The sequence below is a fragment of the Malania oleifera genome, chromosome 9, assembly GCF_029873635.1.
Source record: "Malania oleifera isolate guangnan ecotype guangnan chromosome 9, ASM2987363v1, whole genome shotgun sequence".
In the NCBI taxonomy this organism is placed as follows: domain Eukaryota; kingdom Viridiplantae; phylum Streptophyta; class Magnoliopsida; order Santalales; family Ximeniaceae; genus Malania; species Malania oleifera.
In genome coordinates this window covers 71,817,363-71,834,786 of record NC_080425.1, presented here as the reverse complement: position 1 = coordinate 71,834,786, position 17,424 = coordinate 71,817,363, and the positions used below count along the sequence as shown (strand labels likewise).

The 17,424-nt window shown below is 33.8% G+C and overlaps 1 protein-coding gene across 7 annotated transcripts in view; it reads left to right on the top strand.

The window, feature by feature from the left end:
- The window catches only part of LOC131164461 (uncharacterized), a 57,498-nt gene extending 40,903 nt beyond the window's left edge, over nucleotides 1-16,595 (top strand). For 5 of the 7 annotated variants that reach the window (XM_058121656.1, XM_058121661.1, XM_058121662.1 and 2 more), the window contains exons 8-9: nucleotides 15,402-15,491; nucleotides 15,932-16,595. In XM_058121656.1, coding sequence (XP_057977639.1) covers nucleotides 15,402-15,491; nucleotides 15,932-16,060 — 219 coding nt within the window. In that variant the 3' untranslated portion in view covers nucleotides 16,061-16,595. Of the gene's footprint in view, nucleotides 1-13,885; nucleotides 13,928-14,039; nucleotides 14,608-15,401; nucleotides 15,492-15,931 lie in introns of those variants that run through there. The other 2 variants (XM_058121655.1, XM_058121657.1) reach the window with 2 other exon arrangements.
- The last annotated feature ends 829 nt before the right edge of the window (nucleotides 16,596-17,424 follow it).

Here is a 17,424-nt window from a genome sequence, read left to right as displayed (position 1 = left end):
AACAAGTAACCCTACAACTTGCCTATTGTCTAGTATTTCTTGTACAAGTTCTTGGATTGTAGATTCAACCGCGATTAAGCAAGTGATAGATACGAATATTTTGAAAGCTTACCTTGTGTTACCTTTACCAATGGGTCCATTACTACTATTACGAGAATAGGGAGAGTAAATCCCACTTTCTCTTTCTCTTGTTTTGAATATACTCAAGTTTCCCTTCAATCTCATGTCTTTTGCTAGATTACAAAAACCATGAATATTTTAGCAATGCTCTTTCCTCGTTCAATTGTCATTTATGATTTAAAGATGAGGAAGGAGTGGAGGACATGAGGCCGTGGGCTATACCATTTTGAGTCGCTATCTCCTCTTACCACATGAGTTGCTGCCACACTACTCCAATCCATTTTTTTTTGGTCATCCTTTATTAGACAAGTTAAAAAAACTAGTTCCTGCATTGACTTCTATGTCTTGTCTTGAGTGTGAGCCTTGCTAATTGGGAAAGCATCATCGTTTTCCTCTTGCTTCCTAGGTTAAGCGCTTCCATGTTTGCCCATTATGATGTTTAGGGTCCTAGTCGGGTTGTGTCAAAGTTTTTTCTAGATTTTGTAAATTTTGTTGAATGATTATTCAAGGATGACTTGGCTTTATTTAATAAAGGATATTTTTAAAATTTTGTGTCAAAGTTGGGTTGTTTTAAAGTTGTTTCATATCTTTGTGCCTTATGTTCCAAAATATAACTCAATTTGATTTTTCTGCTTGGTGCATGCTTGGATACTTCACAGTCATCATGTTAAGGAGTATCTCACTACCTACATGACTAGGAATACTTACCAATTCAAAGTCATATCATATCTTTTGTGGCTTTTGTTCTAAAATAAAGACTCGATTTGATTTGTATTTTTAGGGCTCTTAGATACTTGATGATGATAATGTTAAGGAGTACCTTATTACCCAGTTCACCACCTACATAACCAAGTTTGGTGTTGTTCATCTTGTGCTCACACTTCGCAACAAATGGAATTGGAGAGGAAAAAATTGACTTATACTTGAAGTGACTTGTACCTACTTTATCATATGAATGCTTGTTAAATGTTTAGGAGTGATGTTGTACTACCGATAATAAAATGTCATTCTTTGTCCTTGGTGGTAAAATTTCCTACTCTGTTCTCTTCTCAAATGCTCCTCTATTCTCTTTACCTCCTCATATGGTTAGGGATGTATCCTTTATTCATCACTCAAGCCCTAGGATAGATAAGTTGGATCCTCATGTTATTAAATGTGTTTTCCTGTGGTTACTCAAAAGGGATATCACTATTATAGTTTGATTTTGCACCATTTTATGGTACCTTCTTTGAGTTTGCACCATACTATTCTTAGTCGTTGAGCTTTTGACCTCGATGGATTCCTTCCTTTGCCTAACCTCCTAGGTTTTGGCTCATTATCTTGGCCTAGTCAATATTCATCTGCCTACATCTTCATCTAGTTTAAGTCCATGTCATCTTCTCGATCATCCTAATTTGTAAGTGTATACTCGATGGTGGCTTACGGCAAGGTCTCCTCCATCTTCTACCACTACTCCTTTGGCTTTTATCTCATTTCCCAAGATGTTAATCTTCCCATTGTCGAAAAAGTAGACACATTTAAACACCATCAAATCTCTAATTTCATTCACTGTGATTTATTGCCACCTTGATAGTGTTGTTTTGTCAGGACTTCATCGTTTATTGCTTTTCCTAAATCTATTTTAGTAACCTCGACCCACTCTAGGTGCAATGATTAAAAAGATGTGTGCATTACGATATAATGATGCTTGGGAATTTGTACCTTTCCTCTTGAAAAATCTGCGGTTGGTTGTTGCTAGATGCATATAATGAAAGTTAGCCCTGGTGGTTTAGTAGCTCATTTGAAGGCCCCCCTTGCTACTATGGGATATACTCAGGTGTACTGTTTGGATTATTTAGACACATTCTTTTTGGTCATGTTTATCTCCCTAGCAACCATCTATCATTGGTCGCCATATGAGTTAGATGTGAAGATTGCCTTCCTACCAAGGTCTTAAATTTCGATTTCGACTCAAATTTTGATGCTCCGAAAGTACGGAAATTTCGATTTCGATGTCAATTTCAATTTCAATTTGAAAAAATAATGGAAATTAGTAGTAAAGCATGGAATTCTTTTATGAAATTTTAGAAAGTTAGCAGACATAATAATATAAGTTTTAGGACTAATATATTACAAGTTAAATACATATATGTTGTATATGAGGTGGAAAAGTAGTAATATAATATGTGTATCAAACATACTTATAAAATAATGAGCATTAAACATATTCTTAGTTAATACAAATGAAATTCATAAATCATTTAAATATTATTTATTATACAAATAATGATAATTTAGACATGAATGGTTAGAGACAATGTCGTTGTTAAGTATATTTTTTCATATAATCACAAAAGCCCTTGTAATAATCGTTTTGTTTCAATTAAAATGTAAATCAAATTGAGAGGAATTTCACTTCGCTCCTTAACCTCTCATTTGGATTCCAAGGAAATTTCATTTTATAGTTAAAATTTCGTCAAGTTTTGCTATAATTTTGAGATTTTGATAAATTTTGAATGATTCGTTGAAATTTCGATGGAAATTATGTAAAGTGGAAATCGATTGCCATTTCGATTTCGAGGGTGACGGAATCGGAAATTTCGACAATTTCGTGGAAATTTAAGACCATGCTTCCTACATGGTGATCTTTAGGAGGAGGTCTATATAGAGCAACCACTTGGCTTTGTTTCTCAGGGAGAGTCAGGACTATCGTATTAGCTCAAGATATCATTGTATTATCTAAAGCAGTCTCCTAGAGTATGGTTTGGTCGATTAAGTGTTGTAGTACTTGAGTTTAGCCTTCAATGGTGTGTGATAGATCACTATGTATTATTTTGTCATACTGCAACTAGTAGGATTCTTCCCATTGTTATGTGGATCAAATTGTGATTAATAGTGTAGTGACGATGATCAAGGTATTCGGTGCCCAAAGCATTTTCTACAATTAAATTTTAGAACAAAGATTTAGGTCCATTGGAACACTTCTTGGGCATATAGGTATCCAAATCTCGCACAAAATTGTTTTTTCATAGAGGAAATATGTTTGACCTTTTAGATGAGACTGGGCTTTTTTGGGATTGGGTTTTGTCAATACATTGATGGATCCTAATAGCAAGTTAGTGCCAAATGTGGGTGATTTTTTGGTTGATCGTGGAAGGTATTGGAGACTTGCTAGAAAGTTAACCGTCTAATAGTTGCTTGACTGGATATTTCTTTCGCAACAGTGAGCCATTTTTTTTTAATTCTTGGAGAACAAGTAATTAGAATGGTGTCATTTGCATCTTTAGATACCTCAATGGTGCATCTGGGGGAGGTCTCTTGTACAAGGATCTAGGTAAGATATATAGATGTAGATTTGGATGGGTTACCTTCTGACTGAAGATCCACAACTGGGTGTTGTATTTTTGTTGGTGGTAAATTGGTATCTTGGAAGAAAGAGACAAACTATGGTGGCATGTCTAGTGTTGAAGCAGAGTATGGGGTCGTGGCTCACACTGCTTGTGAACTTGTTTTTAAAGACCATGTAGGAAGAACTTGGTTTCCCACATTCTTGGTCTATGGAGTTGATATGTGATAATTGAGTTATTTATATTGTCTTTGACCTAGTCTTGCATAGGTAGATAAATCACATGGAAGTTGAAGGTTACTTTGTTCAGTAGAAACTTGCACAAAATCTCATTACAACCACTAATGTGAAATCTGAATTGCAACTTGTTGATTTATTCACGAAAGCTTTAGGGGATGCTCATGTTAAATTTATTTATAATAGGCTAGGAGCATATGATATTTGTGCTCCAACTTGATGGGGAGTGCTATTGGATATTTTGGTCGTTTAGCATGTGTTATTTGTGAGTAGGTTTTCCAATTTTCCCAATACTGAAACAAATATATAGTGTAGCAATTCAACCATGGTATGGTTTTAAATAGCGGTTATGGATAGCGTCATGTAATGGTTATGTGTGTAGTGGGAAGCAAGAGTAACAGACATTATGCGACGGGAAGCAACATTGGCAATTATGTTAATTTTTTCCCCTAAGCTTGCACAACCCTGCCTATTTTAAAGAATTAAGCTTATAATCTTCCATAATGTGATTTTCTAAAGCATTTTTGACAGCTTTATTTGAGCTACAACTATCTGAGTGGCTGAAATCTTACAGCCTATATTATGTGGCATCTATTGGATGGCTTATTATTTATGAGCTTATCGTATGGCCTATACTACATCGCCTAAATGTATGGCCCATTTTATGTTTTATGGCTATTGTTGTACAACCTCTCTCCTATGAGTCTATGACCGGCTTTAGTTCCCATTTAACATGCCTCTGAAGGGGTTTAATGCCATAAATTGATGGAGTAACCCTTGGTATTATGGGGAGGTTACACCTCCTTAATATCACATATTGATGGTGAAGTTACTTCTAATGATATTCTAGTTAATGGCAAAATAAAAAAAGGGCAGCCCAGTGCACAAAGTTCCCATGTATGCGGGATCCGAGGAAGGGTTGGACCACAATAGGTCTATAGTATGCAGCCTTACCTCGCATTTTTGCAAGAGGCTGTTTCCATGCCTCGAACACGTGACCTCTAGGTCACACAACGACTACCTTACCGTTGCGCCTAAGCTTCCCTTCTTCTAGTTAATGCTAAGCATGGTTATTAAAATTGCAATCTGGATCATTCGATTCTACAATCCAGGTTCACCCAAATGATCTAAGTCGCAACAAAAATCGAAATCAAGTAGAATTGTGGTAGAATCATAAAAGAATTGGTAGAATTGGAATCGTAGAATCATGAGTAGAATCGTACAGATCCTACTCTGTTACATGGATTGGGATTTTTTTGCCTTATGGGCTTCATTAATGTGGCCCATTACATGTTTTTATGGGCCCAAAGGCCCCAAAAGGTTTATATGTTCAGTCCAAAGTCTTCTAAAACTGGGGCAAAATGGCTCCCAGCCTCCCGTCAGTGAACAGATTCTGCGGAATTTGCACCTGACTTCCCTGGAGTTTGACACCTCAGTCCTCTACTCATTGAAATTCAGCAACCAGCACCTGAATTTCTCTCCTGTTCAACAACCAGAGTGCCTTCCATCTGGTGACTGGTGTTTGATCAGCAGCAGCTAGCAGTCTTGCTGTTTGATCAATAGTTCTTTGGTGTTCAACAACCAGAGTTCCTAGGGTTCGACAAAAACTCCGTCCTCAGTTCTCTTCCTTCTTTGGTGTTCGACAAGAACACATCAGTCGTTTTCAACAGAGAGTTTGTTTGATCAGCAGCAGCCACGAAAAGAGCCAAGCCAGCTGGACCAACAGAGCTGTAGAGGTTTTGCTTTGAGACAAATTTTTTGCTTCTTGAAAAGACTCAATGGTGAGCACTGTTTTTCTCCTCCATTTTTTTTTTTTTTTTCTTCTTTTTATTGTTTGAACGTTTTATTGAATTTTTAACTTCCTATACTTTCTAAGTCACTAAGTTTTTAGTCTTAAGATTTCTCATAAAGTTACACATAATTTTTTAATATTTATTTTACATTGAAAGTAGAATCTTACGATTCTTGATCAGATTCTATGATTCGATCCTGCAGACCCCTCCAACAATCCAACTTAGAATCCCGATTCTAACAACTTTGATGGTAAGCTCATAGGAATTTCCTGTAGGGATTTTTATTACGTGTTAGTTTTGCATCATTAGAAGCCTGACATTCCTAATTGAATCTTTTGTGTTTGGGACAAATTGAGCTTTGTCCCCCCCCCCCCCCCCCCACCACGCCGGCTGGCACTTAGAGCTGAGCCCTTCCTCTTTATTTATTTATTTATTATTATTATTATTATTATTATTATATTTTTTTAGATAAAGAATTAATTGGTCTCTTGTACTTAGCCATTCTGCCAAGTGGGTCTCTTTGGCCTTTTGTACTTGGCCATTCTTCCAGGGCTAATAGAAATATAATATGGCATGCCTTTGGGATCATATGCTTTCTTGGGGCTAATAGAAAATCAATGTAATGCGTCTGTTATGGCTAGTAGAAATCCAATATGTGGCTTGAAGGAGCTGGTAGAAAAGAGTGCCTAATAGAAAATCTGATACATGAGCAAGTGGGCCTGTCTAGCCTTTTGTTTTTGGCCATTCTACTAAGGCTTATTGAAATATAATTTTGCGCCTTTTATGGCTAGTAGAAATCCAATACGTGGCTTGAAGGAGCTGGTAGAAAAGAGTGCCTAATAGAAAATCTGATACATGACCGAGTGGGCCTGTCTAGCCTTTTGTTTTTGGCCATTCTACTAAGGCTTATTGAAATATAATATTGCATGGTCCCTTGAGGGATCATATGCTTTCTTGGGGCTAATAGAAAATCCAATGTATTGCACCCTTTTAGGGCTACTAGAAAATCCAATACGTGGCCCAGTGGGGCCAATAGAAATTCGAAACAATATGCCTTTTTGGAGCTATTAGAAAATTCAATACACAACTTGACGGGTTGATAAAATCTAAACAATAATATACCCTCTTGGGGCTATTAGGGAATCCAATGAAATTAGGAATAGCTTCCCAAGAGGGGGGGTGAATTGGCTTTTAAAAATTTCTTTAAACTTCTTTTAAGAATTCTTAATTTCTTTAAACACTTAACCAATTCTTTAACTTGTTTGTTTAATTTCACCAATCACACAAGAACTTAGTTCTTTTATCCAATCAATAACACAATTAAACAACCAATCAATTAAACACAATTTTCAAACCGAACAATCAATTTATTTGCCAAGTACAAGTTAAACATCAAACAACCAAACCAAGATATAAGGTATTCAGCACTTTGGTAATATAAGATCTTGAGATTGTTTGTTTGTTTATATAAGCCCCGTGATTATGAATTTGAAAACCTTGTGAAGAATGTAATTTAATATTCAACAATCCTTTCACAAACGCAATAAAGCTTTTGTAGTCAGCCCTAGATATAAATTTTAATCAAGCCCTGTATATATGGATTTGCTTAATATGATGTTCAATACAACATTCAATCACTCTTTCCAAATATTCAAAACTCAAATAAACTTTCAGTTAATTTATCTTTGAGTGTTTAACCAAGAAACGTACTCCCGTATAATTTCCGCAAGATATGGTTTCACCAACGTACTCCCTTTCGGTTTCCGCAATCCAAATCAAAATTAATCTTTAAGTTTACTTGATTTCCAAATATGCGTCGTAGTATATTTGATTTTCAATTTAAATCATCCACGCAATTTAAATATGTACTGAAAATAAAGAATAGAGAAAGAGAGAGTGAGACGGAGATTTTTACGAGGTTCGGCTTATACCCAGCCTACGTCCTCGCCTTTGGCAAACCACCAAAGGATTCACTAAACCTGTTCCGTTGATGGGTGGAACAAAACCGATTACAACATTCCTTGGTTAAGGCTAGAGCCTGCCTTCTCCAAACGATATTCCCTCGTTCGGTCACTCCTTACATAGGCTAGAGTCCGTCTCTCTAAGCAATATCCCCTTGCTTAGCCAACGATCCAAACACCTTGGAACGTCAATGAACTACAAGAAACATAAGATAAAATCTGCGTACAAGTATACTCTCTCAAAGAGCAAGTTAGTACAATTTCAGCACTATATACTTAAATGTAAAATATCAATAGGAAATAGAATGAAGCTCAAGTGTAGAATTCACCAATATCCTTCTTAGAAGAGGATTAGCAGTAGGAATTCAAAGGAAGAAGGATCAGCACTTCAGAATTCTCAGCAAAAGAATTTTTCAATGAGTGAGCAAGAGAACTTAGGAAGAATAAGAGTACTTTCAGCTCCTCAAAATAGATTTTTCAATTCTTAGCATTTTATTTGTTTTGCAAAACCATGTATTTATAGGCTTTCAAACTTGCAAAAGTTTCCTTAAAGAATTTCCCTATTTATTAGAATATTTAAGGTTCAAATGGCTATAATTTAAAACATTAGAATTTTAAAAATTTGCTTGTTGAACAGTTTTTAAATGTCTGACAGCAGTGACCCCGTTTCAGTGTTTTGGCCATAACTTTTTCTGTATAACTCCAAATTAGGTGTTCTTGGTGTCAAAAGAAAGTTAAGAGAAAATCCTACAACTTTCATGTTTACCACACTTTAAAATAATGAGTGTTTGATAGAGAAAAATTCACCTCAATGCGGCTGTATAAAAACTGACAGCATTTGGGAAAAAACTTTTTTTGGTGATCTTTATTCTAAAGATGATTCTAACCTTTTTAAAATAATTTTTGACCTTATAAGAATATTATTCAGGTATTTTAAAAAGTATCTAGATCTAAGAAGTTAACCTAAGAGTTTCAAAATATTTCAAACAATATTTTAAATATTAAAGCACTTACATGAGACTTCTAAAATATTAACATTCTAAGTTCTTGAGTCTTCATACTTTGTCCTTGGATTGAACCCATCTTTTCTTCAAGCTTCCATATTCTTTAAGCTTTCTTACTTTGCCTTTCTTTGGATCTTTTGACTTTAATATGCCTTGGCTTTCAACAACTTATTCATGTCCTCATGTTTTTCAACAAGTAATTCATGTCTTGGCTCATTTAAGCTTCATTTGATCCTTGTGAGCACTTTGACCTTGCTTCCATCATATTTGATCCTTGTGGGCACTTTGACCTTACTTTCACATATATGAACCTTGAAATATCATTACTCACACAAATACATTAAATTTCACTTGTTTGTTAGCATCAAAACAAGATAACAAGATTTTAAGCCTTGTAAGGCCAGCATCCAATATAATGTGCTCTCTTGGGGCTAATAGAATATCTAGTACATGCCCCCAATAAGTTTAATTGAAATCCGAAATGGCGATGTGACAAGGCCCTTTTGGACTTCCCTCTTTTCGCCCCATAGGACTAATGTCTTTGTTCTTTATGGGCTTGATGCACACAAAAGTAATGTTGTGAATTCTTTCACTAAAAATAATTTGAGCATTCTTCAATATTTAAGCAATTCTTGCATACATGAAGTTACACACTCACTCGAATCAAATATATCATGAGAATGTTGAAAATTCAATTGCGCACACACACCATATTATATCATGATAAAATGTGCCGCACATATTATGCTTGCATGTGTAATCACTTGGCAATTGATCTGTTGGGCCAAACTCCGTAGGCGATAGTAATGAATCATGGTTTTAAATCGCGGTTGTGGGTAGCGTAATGTAATGGTAGCAGGTGTAACGGGAAGTGGGTGTAACAGCCGTGAATTTTTTTGAAGCACACAACCTTGTGCGTATTAGCGTACTTGCATGTTTTAAGCTTTTAGCCCTTCTTAGAAAGAGTTTTAGTGTATTTTGGATCCTTTAGTTCGAGTAACTAAGTTATTTGGTAAGTGCAACAAGTTTACATTTGTTTTAAACCACCATTGATAGAAAAATTATGTGTGTGTGTGTGTGTGTGTCTATTTATACTTCTCATTGTTCTTATCTATGATAAATTCTTATGTGTGTTAAATTAATTAATAGAACAAAATATATTATACACTCCATTAATCTATTAGACACATAAGACATACAAATAATACAAATATAAAATAGCTAGAAAAGAAAGAAGGTTGAAGATGAAAAATATAAAACATAAATATCACATTACTAATATTATCAAAATAAAATATTTTTCTAACAAGTTAGTTTTTTCAAATTGTTAATTAATGCATCTATTGTGAGTATTGAAAGAAATAGTAAATTTTGTATCATTATCATCTTCATTATAATCTTTTCCCCCTCGCGCCACATGGTATATTGAGAATGATTTATGAAAGAGAGAAAAAGTGAGAAGAAAAAGTAAGAAATAAAATAAATTTTTTGGTGTAATAGTACTATAGCGGTTGCGTAACGGTCGTAGCGGCCTTTAGGAAATGGTCATGGTCCGTAACGACCACTTTGGCCGTGATTTTTCTTCCCACCAATTTCACGGCGTGTAACAGTATCAGTAACCCAAAAAACCGTTACGTAACGGCATTATGTAACAGTCTCGGCCTGTTATTTAAAACCATGTAATGAGTACAGTTTACAAGTGCTTGTCAATGCTAATGTATATATAGTTGTAGGATTGGGATTTTACTTTTATTTTATTTTTTTCTAGTAAATTCTGGCAGCTCCCGTTTCCTTTTCTAAATAAGGAACCATGTGCCATAGCTAACTCTTGTAGGTAATTTCGACCCCCTATGGACCAAGATTTAGCAAAGCAAAAAGTAATAAGAAAGATCACTTTCACCTTTGTGCTCAAGGGAGAGCTTGTGAGGTGCATGTTTATTAAACAAATGACCCTATACTTTGAACGCCTCTATGTTGACATAAAAAAATGACCTCGTGATCTTCATGTCCACAACTTCATGGCAATCATATATAACAGGGAAAAGAGAGCTTCAGGAATCTCTGGTGGCGTTAATGTACTATTGAGAGCAATGGAGGTCTTGGGATTTAGGGGCATTCTCCTTGTATTACTTATGTGTGTGCGTGTGCGTGTGTGCATGCGTGCGCGTGTGAATTTTTTATTGCATATGACTATTGCCCCTATGTCTATGTATAGGGTTATGTTGTATATTCTTTGGCCTCCGTTATATGGCCTTATGTCATATATTTTATCAGCCTCCCAAAGGATTAAATGCCCCATATTAAGAGGTGGTTCTTCCCCTTCATTTTCCTCCTTTTTTCCTTAGGGGTTGTATCCCTTCTTTTACCCTCTTCAAGACTCAAAAACCAGAGGATCTGCATAGGTAACTGATAGGTCTTTGGAGTAGGACAATTTCAACCCTCATTAGATGCCCCCTACTCCTAGTCCTCGTTATCACTAAGGGATTGTCTGGATCTACTTATGCAGAAGTGCTTTTCAGAAAAAAAGTGCTGAATTTAAGAAGTTCTGATAATAAATGCTAAATTGGAATAATGCTAAAAGTTATAAGTGGTGTTTGGTTGTGTTTAAAATAAGTGGTTTTTGGATACTTATTTTTATTCTAGGGTACTATGTTATTATTTTTAAACATGTTTTAAATAAAAAATATTATTATTTTTTAATTAGCAATTTCATTAATAGTTATTGTAATTATTTATAATTAAAATTTAAATATTTTCTATTAAAAATAATAGAAGATTATTATTTTTAATTAATAATAATCTTTTTATTAATGTATATTTATAATATATGATTATGACATTAATTTATGTTAAAAATAGTATTAATAACTAAATTAAAAAGTTTTGTTTATTTAAATTTAATTTAAATTCATAGATGGTTCTTTTTATTCATTCCAGAATTTAATTATATTTTATTAATAATTAATAGGTTATAATACATAATAAAATAATATACATTAATAATTAATAGGTTTTAATACATAATAAAATAATATATGATTATTATCAATTAAATTAATAATTATGTTAACCGTTATTTTATTAACAATTAAATATTTTTGTTAAGTAAATATAATAAAATATTATTTTTTGATTAACAATAATCTTGTTCTTAATTTATATTTATAAAATATGATCATCATATTAATTTATGCTGAAATAATATTATTAATTAAATTAGTATTTTGAATTTTTATTATTAATTTCAAGAAATAGATGGTTCTTCATTTCAAAATTGAATTATCTTTCATTAATAATTAATATATTATAATACATAATAAAATAATATATGATTATCTTCTAATGTATTTTTTAAATTATAAAATTATCGCTAAATTTTGTTATATTTACAAAATTGACCCTGCTTATGAAATGTGCCACTTATAAAAGGCCAAAAAGTTATCTTAGATTGGTTCTTAAAATTCTCTTAAATAGTTCTAAAAAAAGTAGTTTTGGAAAAACACTTTTAACAATAAGTGTGTTAGTACAAGCCAAACCCACTTTTTTGTAGAAGTGCTTATTTTAAGTGCTAAATGTTATAAGCACTTTTATTTTAAGTGCTCCCAAATGTGGGCTAAGTCTCCTTTCTTTTTTGAGTCAAAACTTGGAGCGAGTTGCTCTCTCCCTTTTCTTTCAAGTTCCTCAATTCTGCATTCATACACCATAAAAATACAAATAATACTTTTATTATTGCAAGCATCTTGTTTGCATCGATGATGTTGAGGGCATTAAAGAACTTGGCTTCTTGTTGTCTCCTGCCAAAATGTGATCATGCATTATTGCAGCATTCTCATCTCCCCCCTCTCCCACGTTGCCTTGGCACTTTGAGTCAAGTTGCTACCTCTTTTTTTCTTTTTTCTTTTTTATTTTCTCCTCCTTTGTGCTCAGCACTTGAAGCTGAGCTCCTCTCTTCCTTTCCCTTCTGATCTGTCTGTTTTTATTTAGTTGGGCTCTTGTGCTTGGCCATTCTGCCAAGTGGGCCTAGTTGGGCTTGTGTACTTGGCCATTTTACCAAGTGGGCTAATTTTGATGTGAAAGGACAAAAATGCGATGTCCTTTAATGGTTTGATTGCCATATTTGCTATTGTATTTTTATGTTGTATGCATGCAGATAAAAGGTGCGAGGACATGAAAAAAAAAAAAAAGGAAGAAAGAAAAGGGAATGAGCAGCTCAGCTCAAAGTTCGGACCAAGAAAAAAAGAGACGAATTTACTGCTAAACCTGGAAAGGTCCACTCTAGGATTAGGAGTTGGGGCATCTGATGAGGGCTAAAATTGTTGCACTCCAAAGACCCATTGTCGGCCTAAGGAGAGACCCTTCAGTTTTTGAGCATTGAAGAGGGAAAAATAAAGGGTGCAGCCCCTAAGAATTAGAAAGAGGAAAGGGAGGGTGTATGAAACCGTGAACCCCCCCTCATTAAGGATAATTAACCCATTGTCAATATATCATCAAAGCATGTTATATGGCGATGTAATGCCTCTCATAAGGCCAAGGTCATTCGTTATTAATATGGGACATTTAACCCCATAGGTTATATGGCCATATAATGAGGTCAGAGAATATACAACATAAGAATATACAATAGGGGCCATAAGATATAAGATAGATGAACTAAACAATATGTATGTACACACAAGTAACATCGGGAGGGATGTCGTTGAACCCTGAACCTTCATTGGTCTCTAACACTACACTGACTTGAGCTTTGGATAGAGCCACAAAGGCTATTGGGGCCTGGGGGTCTCCCAAGCTCTCTTTTTCCATGATTGCCATTAAGCTGTAGATGTGAAGATTAGAGGATCTATTTTTGACATCGGCAGCCCCTCAATATGGCATGTGGACCCTGTGCATTGGGTGTTGCAGTTTTTTTTTATTAATGTGAATCAATTATATTAAACGATATCAATTATCTGTTACTTAAGTAGTTAACTAAAGTTAAAAATAATAATATAACAATTACTAATTATATTATTATTTAATTGCTTAAATATAAATATATTAAATCCTTTGGGGAAGAAGGTTCTCATATTCTTTATATGGGAAAAGAGTCATGGCTTTGGTATTTGTGCAGCTGGATGTTCTAAAGGGGTGTGCAATTTACAGCAAGATTGGTAGCTGGTGTTATTTTAATGGTCTTCAACAAGTTCATCATTATAAAGTTTTTTAGTGCATTAATTTCTCTGATCATTCAAGGGTTCATCGACTTCATTGTGGCCATGAATTTTATGTTGTTTTCATCCCCAACCTCAAAATCGGCATTTGATATTAAATGAATACAATCACCTTCCTAATTTATTTTACCCTTTGTTAAATTGTGCAAGACAAACATCAGAGTCTGTAGCTTGGTAGTTTATAAGAGTCAAATGTGTATATATATTTTTATTCAACCCTGTGATCCTACTGCAGGCATACCACAATCCTGCTGTGGATTTGGTGCACTTGGGAAAAGTAAGAATGTTGCTTTGTACAAGCTTATGATCCAGATTGTGATTTTAATTTAACAATCATGCATCGATCATGTTCTGTTTTAATTATTTCTGCAACTCCTGACATGTCCCAGATGGATATTTGGACATTTCTGCTACCCTGGAGGAGTGTTAAAAGGTTTTTTGGTAGTGTAAAGAGAAGTTACACGTGGAGCAACTATATCTCTACTTACCCTTGCACTGGTGCTCCCCTGAGGCTGGAATAGTAGCACGCAAAATTGTTAATATTTTGCATCTAAATTCTACCGACCACTTGCAGTGAGATTGCTCCTAAATACAGCCTTGGTGTTCTCATTTTCTTCACCCCTTTATATTGGATCCCCTTGACCAAGGTGCTTGAAAGCTTTTGGCTCTAATATAATTGGAACTTGTTAGAACTTTCTGCTTCAGGGTTGGACCCTTTATTTTTTCTTTGAGACTTGAACCCCTTCAGGTGCTCTTAGGATCAAATTTAACTGGGATTGTCAGTACTGATTTCTTCAGGGTGGTTATAATTTTTGAGATGGGAGTTGTAATTGGGCAAATGAGATAAATGCCTAAGGGTTTCTGATTAGGTCTTTATTGGATGTGGTGTTTGCTACTTCAATCTATTTTTGTTATTGTTGTCTACGATTAGTAATTTAAAAGTTCATGTTCCTTTTATTTTTATTTATTGTTTTTACCCGAACATGTAGGGCACTTTTATGCATGGTTTTAAATTTTTATTTTTGAAAAAAATATGATGCTTAAAAAACATGGAAATTTCAATGACAGATTTGATATTGATTTTAAAAAATGATAGAAATTAGTAGTAAATGGAATTTATTTTATGGAAGTTCAGAAAATATTAATGAACATAATAATGCAAGATTTAGAACTAAAAGCAATTGTAAATAAAATCCATCGATGATGGGTGTGTCATTCTGTAATACAATAAGCATTTTATGCATATTTGTCTAATATATAAATGAAATTCATAACTCAAATATTAGCTAATACAAACACTACTAATTTAGGCATAAAAGGTCGAATAAAATGTTGTAGTTAATACCTAAGTTTAATTTTGATTAAACTTGCTAAATTGTGAAAGATTATTATTCACATACTTCTTGCAATAGTATTCTTTTTAATAAAAAGGAGTTACTAAGATAGTAAGATATAAATTTAAACTCGGTGGTTTTTTAATCTCAAATTTCAATTTGAAGGTGATTTTGCTCCACATTCAGGTTTTTGAAAAATTTTGTTTGAACTTCTTGAATTCAATAAATTTCGAATGATTTATTATAAGAAATTTACCATTTTTATTTTGAGGGTGGTGGAAAGCAGAAATTTCAATAATTTTATGGAAATTTAAGACTATAGTTCTATTTTTTTCATTCCATTGTAATGAGAATATTTGCCAATCTTAACTTGATTTTCACTTCTGGTGACTTTTTTTTTTTTTTGGCTGATGGCAGGTGGGAAAACTGTTGCTTAATGCTTTATTATATCCAGGCATCAAGACAAATTTGCAAAAGAACTCCCTTGTTGCAATATTCCATACTTTGGTAACCCATTGAAGCTGTGTATCTGTAAATTGACTTTCAATATCTTGGGTTTGCTAACTTGGCTTTGTGTTGTAATTTTTTCCGTTTGACTGAAAGAGGGGAGAGGATTAATACAGAGTGCTTATGAGTAAAGGGGTCGGGAGTCGTTGACCTGACATCTTGATTTTCTGTATGAATTTCTTTATCTGTTGTATGCCCCTAGCCCTAGGTAATTTGACCATAGAAACGTGCTTGGCACCACTTTGATTTTTTGATGTAGAATTCATAGATGGGCCTGTTGAACAATGTGATCCCTGATTGCCCTCTTGGTTATGACTGCTAGCTGCTAGCTGGCTAGAGGGGGTCAGCATAGAAGATTTCTTATGGGTCCTTATCCATGTGAACCTTTTGATGCATTTCAATTGTAATTTATGGTTTACTGTTTTTTGTGGCTTTTGTAGGATGACGCAGCTGGAAATGATGGTAGCAATGGTGATGTTGTTGCACGTACCTTCTTAATTAGGACAAAGACCGAGGAAGATCGGAATAAGCTGGCAGCAGCAATTCAGGAATATGCTCCTGCAGCTTGAGTCATCTCCAGAAAATGTATTGTAGCCCAGAGGTATTTGGTATTTTTTTTCTCATTAGTTTAGATTTTTATTTTTTGTAAGGCAACCTTCAGGAACCAAACCAGTTCGTTTTTGGTGACCCAAAAACATGCCAGAGGCTTGGGGCTGCCGGTTCAATACTCAGAAGGCAAATTAAAATTTCACGAATGTAAGAGGTGGTTGCATCTGTAACATTATCGAGATGAATGGATGTCATTATGTTTGTTACAGAACTTCTTGAGAAGTTCTTTATCGTATTATTTGTCATCAGATTCACCATTACAAAAAAAAAATGTTTGCTATCCTTAAAATATCCCTGTCAATTATGTTAACTTTCTCCATTTACGGGAATGAACCCGGGCACTACTTAAAATTTTAGTTTTCTGTTCCCGCGGCTTTGCAATTCATTTGTTGTCATACCGATTGGTTTTCAATGGAAAGAAGCAAAGAACGCTTTCATGTAAGAATGGAATGGAATGTACTTTATTTATATATGTATAATTTTACATTCGTCATATATTTTCTATCTAGCAGACTGGCAAGCAAAATATGCTTATGTTGTGAATGGACAAAAATGAATGGCATGTTGCGTTAGGCCCATTTGAAACTTAGAAAATATGAGAGAAAGGAAAGAAAAACATAGAGGATTCAAATTTCTAATGTTTAGTTATCCAAGAAATTTAAAAAAAAAAATTTATCAAATCAGTGAATGAAATTTTGGTTGTATGTACTAAATATTTAATCAATGGAAAATGAGTTTTCTTCTTATTTATCGTTCTTTTCATTTGTCCATTAAAATTCTTGATCTAAATTTATGGTTTGTTTGAAACTTGAAAATTATTGGAGAAAGGCAAGGAATATGAAAAAAAAATTTCTTTTTCATGTTTAGTTATCAAGGAAAGTAAAAAAAAAAATAAAAAATTTATTAAATTAATGAACTATTGTAAATGAAATAAAGAGAGAATTATAGAAAAATTGAAGTAAAGAAATTTTGAAATATAGAAATTTAGCAGTCTAATTCTTTAAGAATTAGATGTTGCTAATTATTATTATTATTATTATTTTATATCCATTTTGGTTATAAGAATTGTCCTTGTATAGATAAAAATTATATTGACATTCCAAAGGTTAATTACATAATGAATCATTATGTGGGCATATAAAAAATTATAACCTATTTTCAAGATATTCACATGTATAATATACACGTTTTATAACACTTCCCCTTGGATGACTATATACTATGAATATGTCTCGTTAAAACTTTTGTTAAGGAAAATTTTGTGCAACAAAATCTTAACGAAGGAAAACGAGTATAATATTCATACTCTCCCTAAAAAATATAA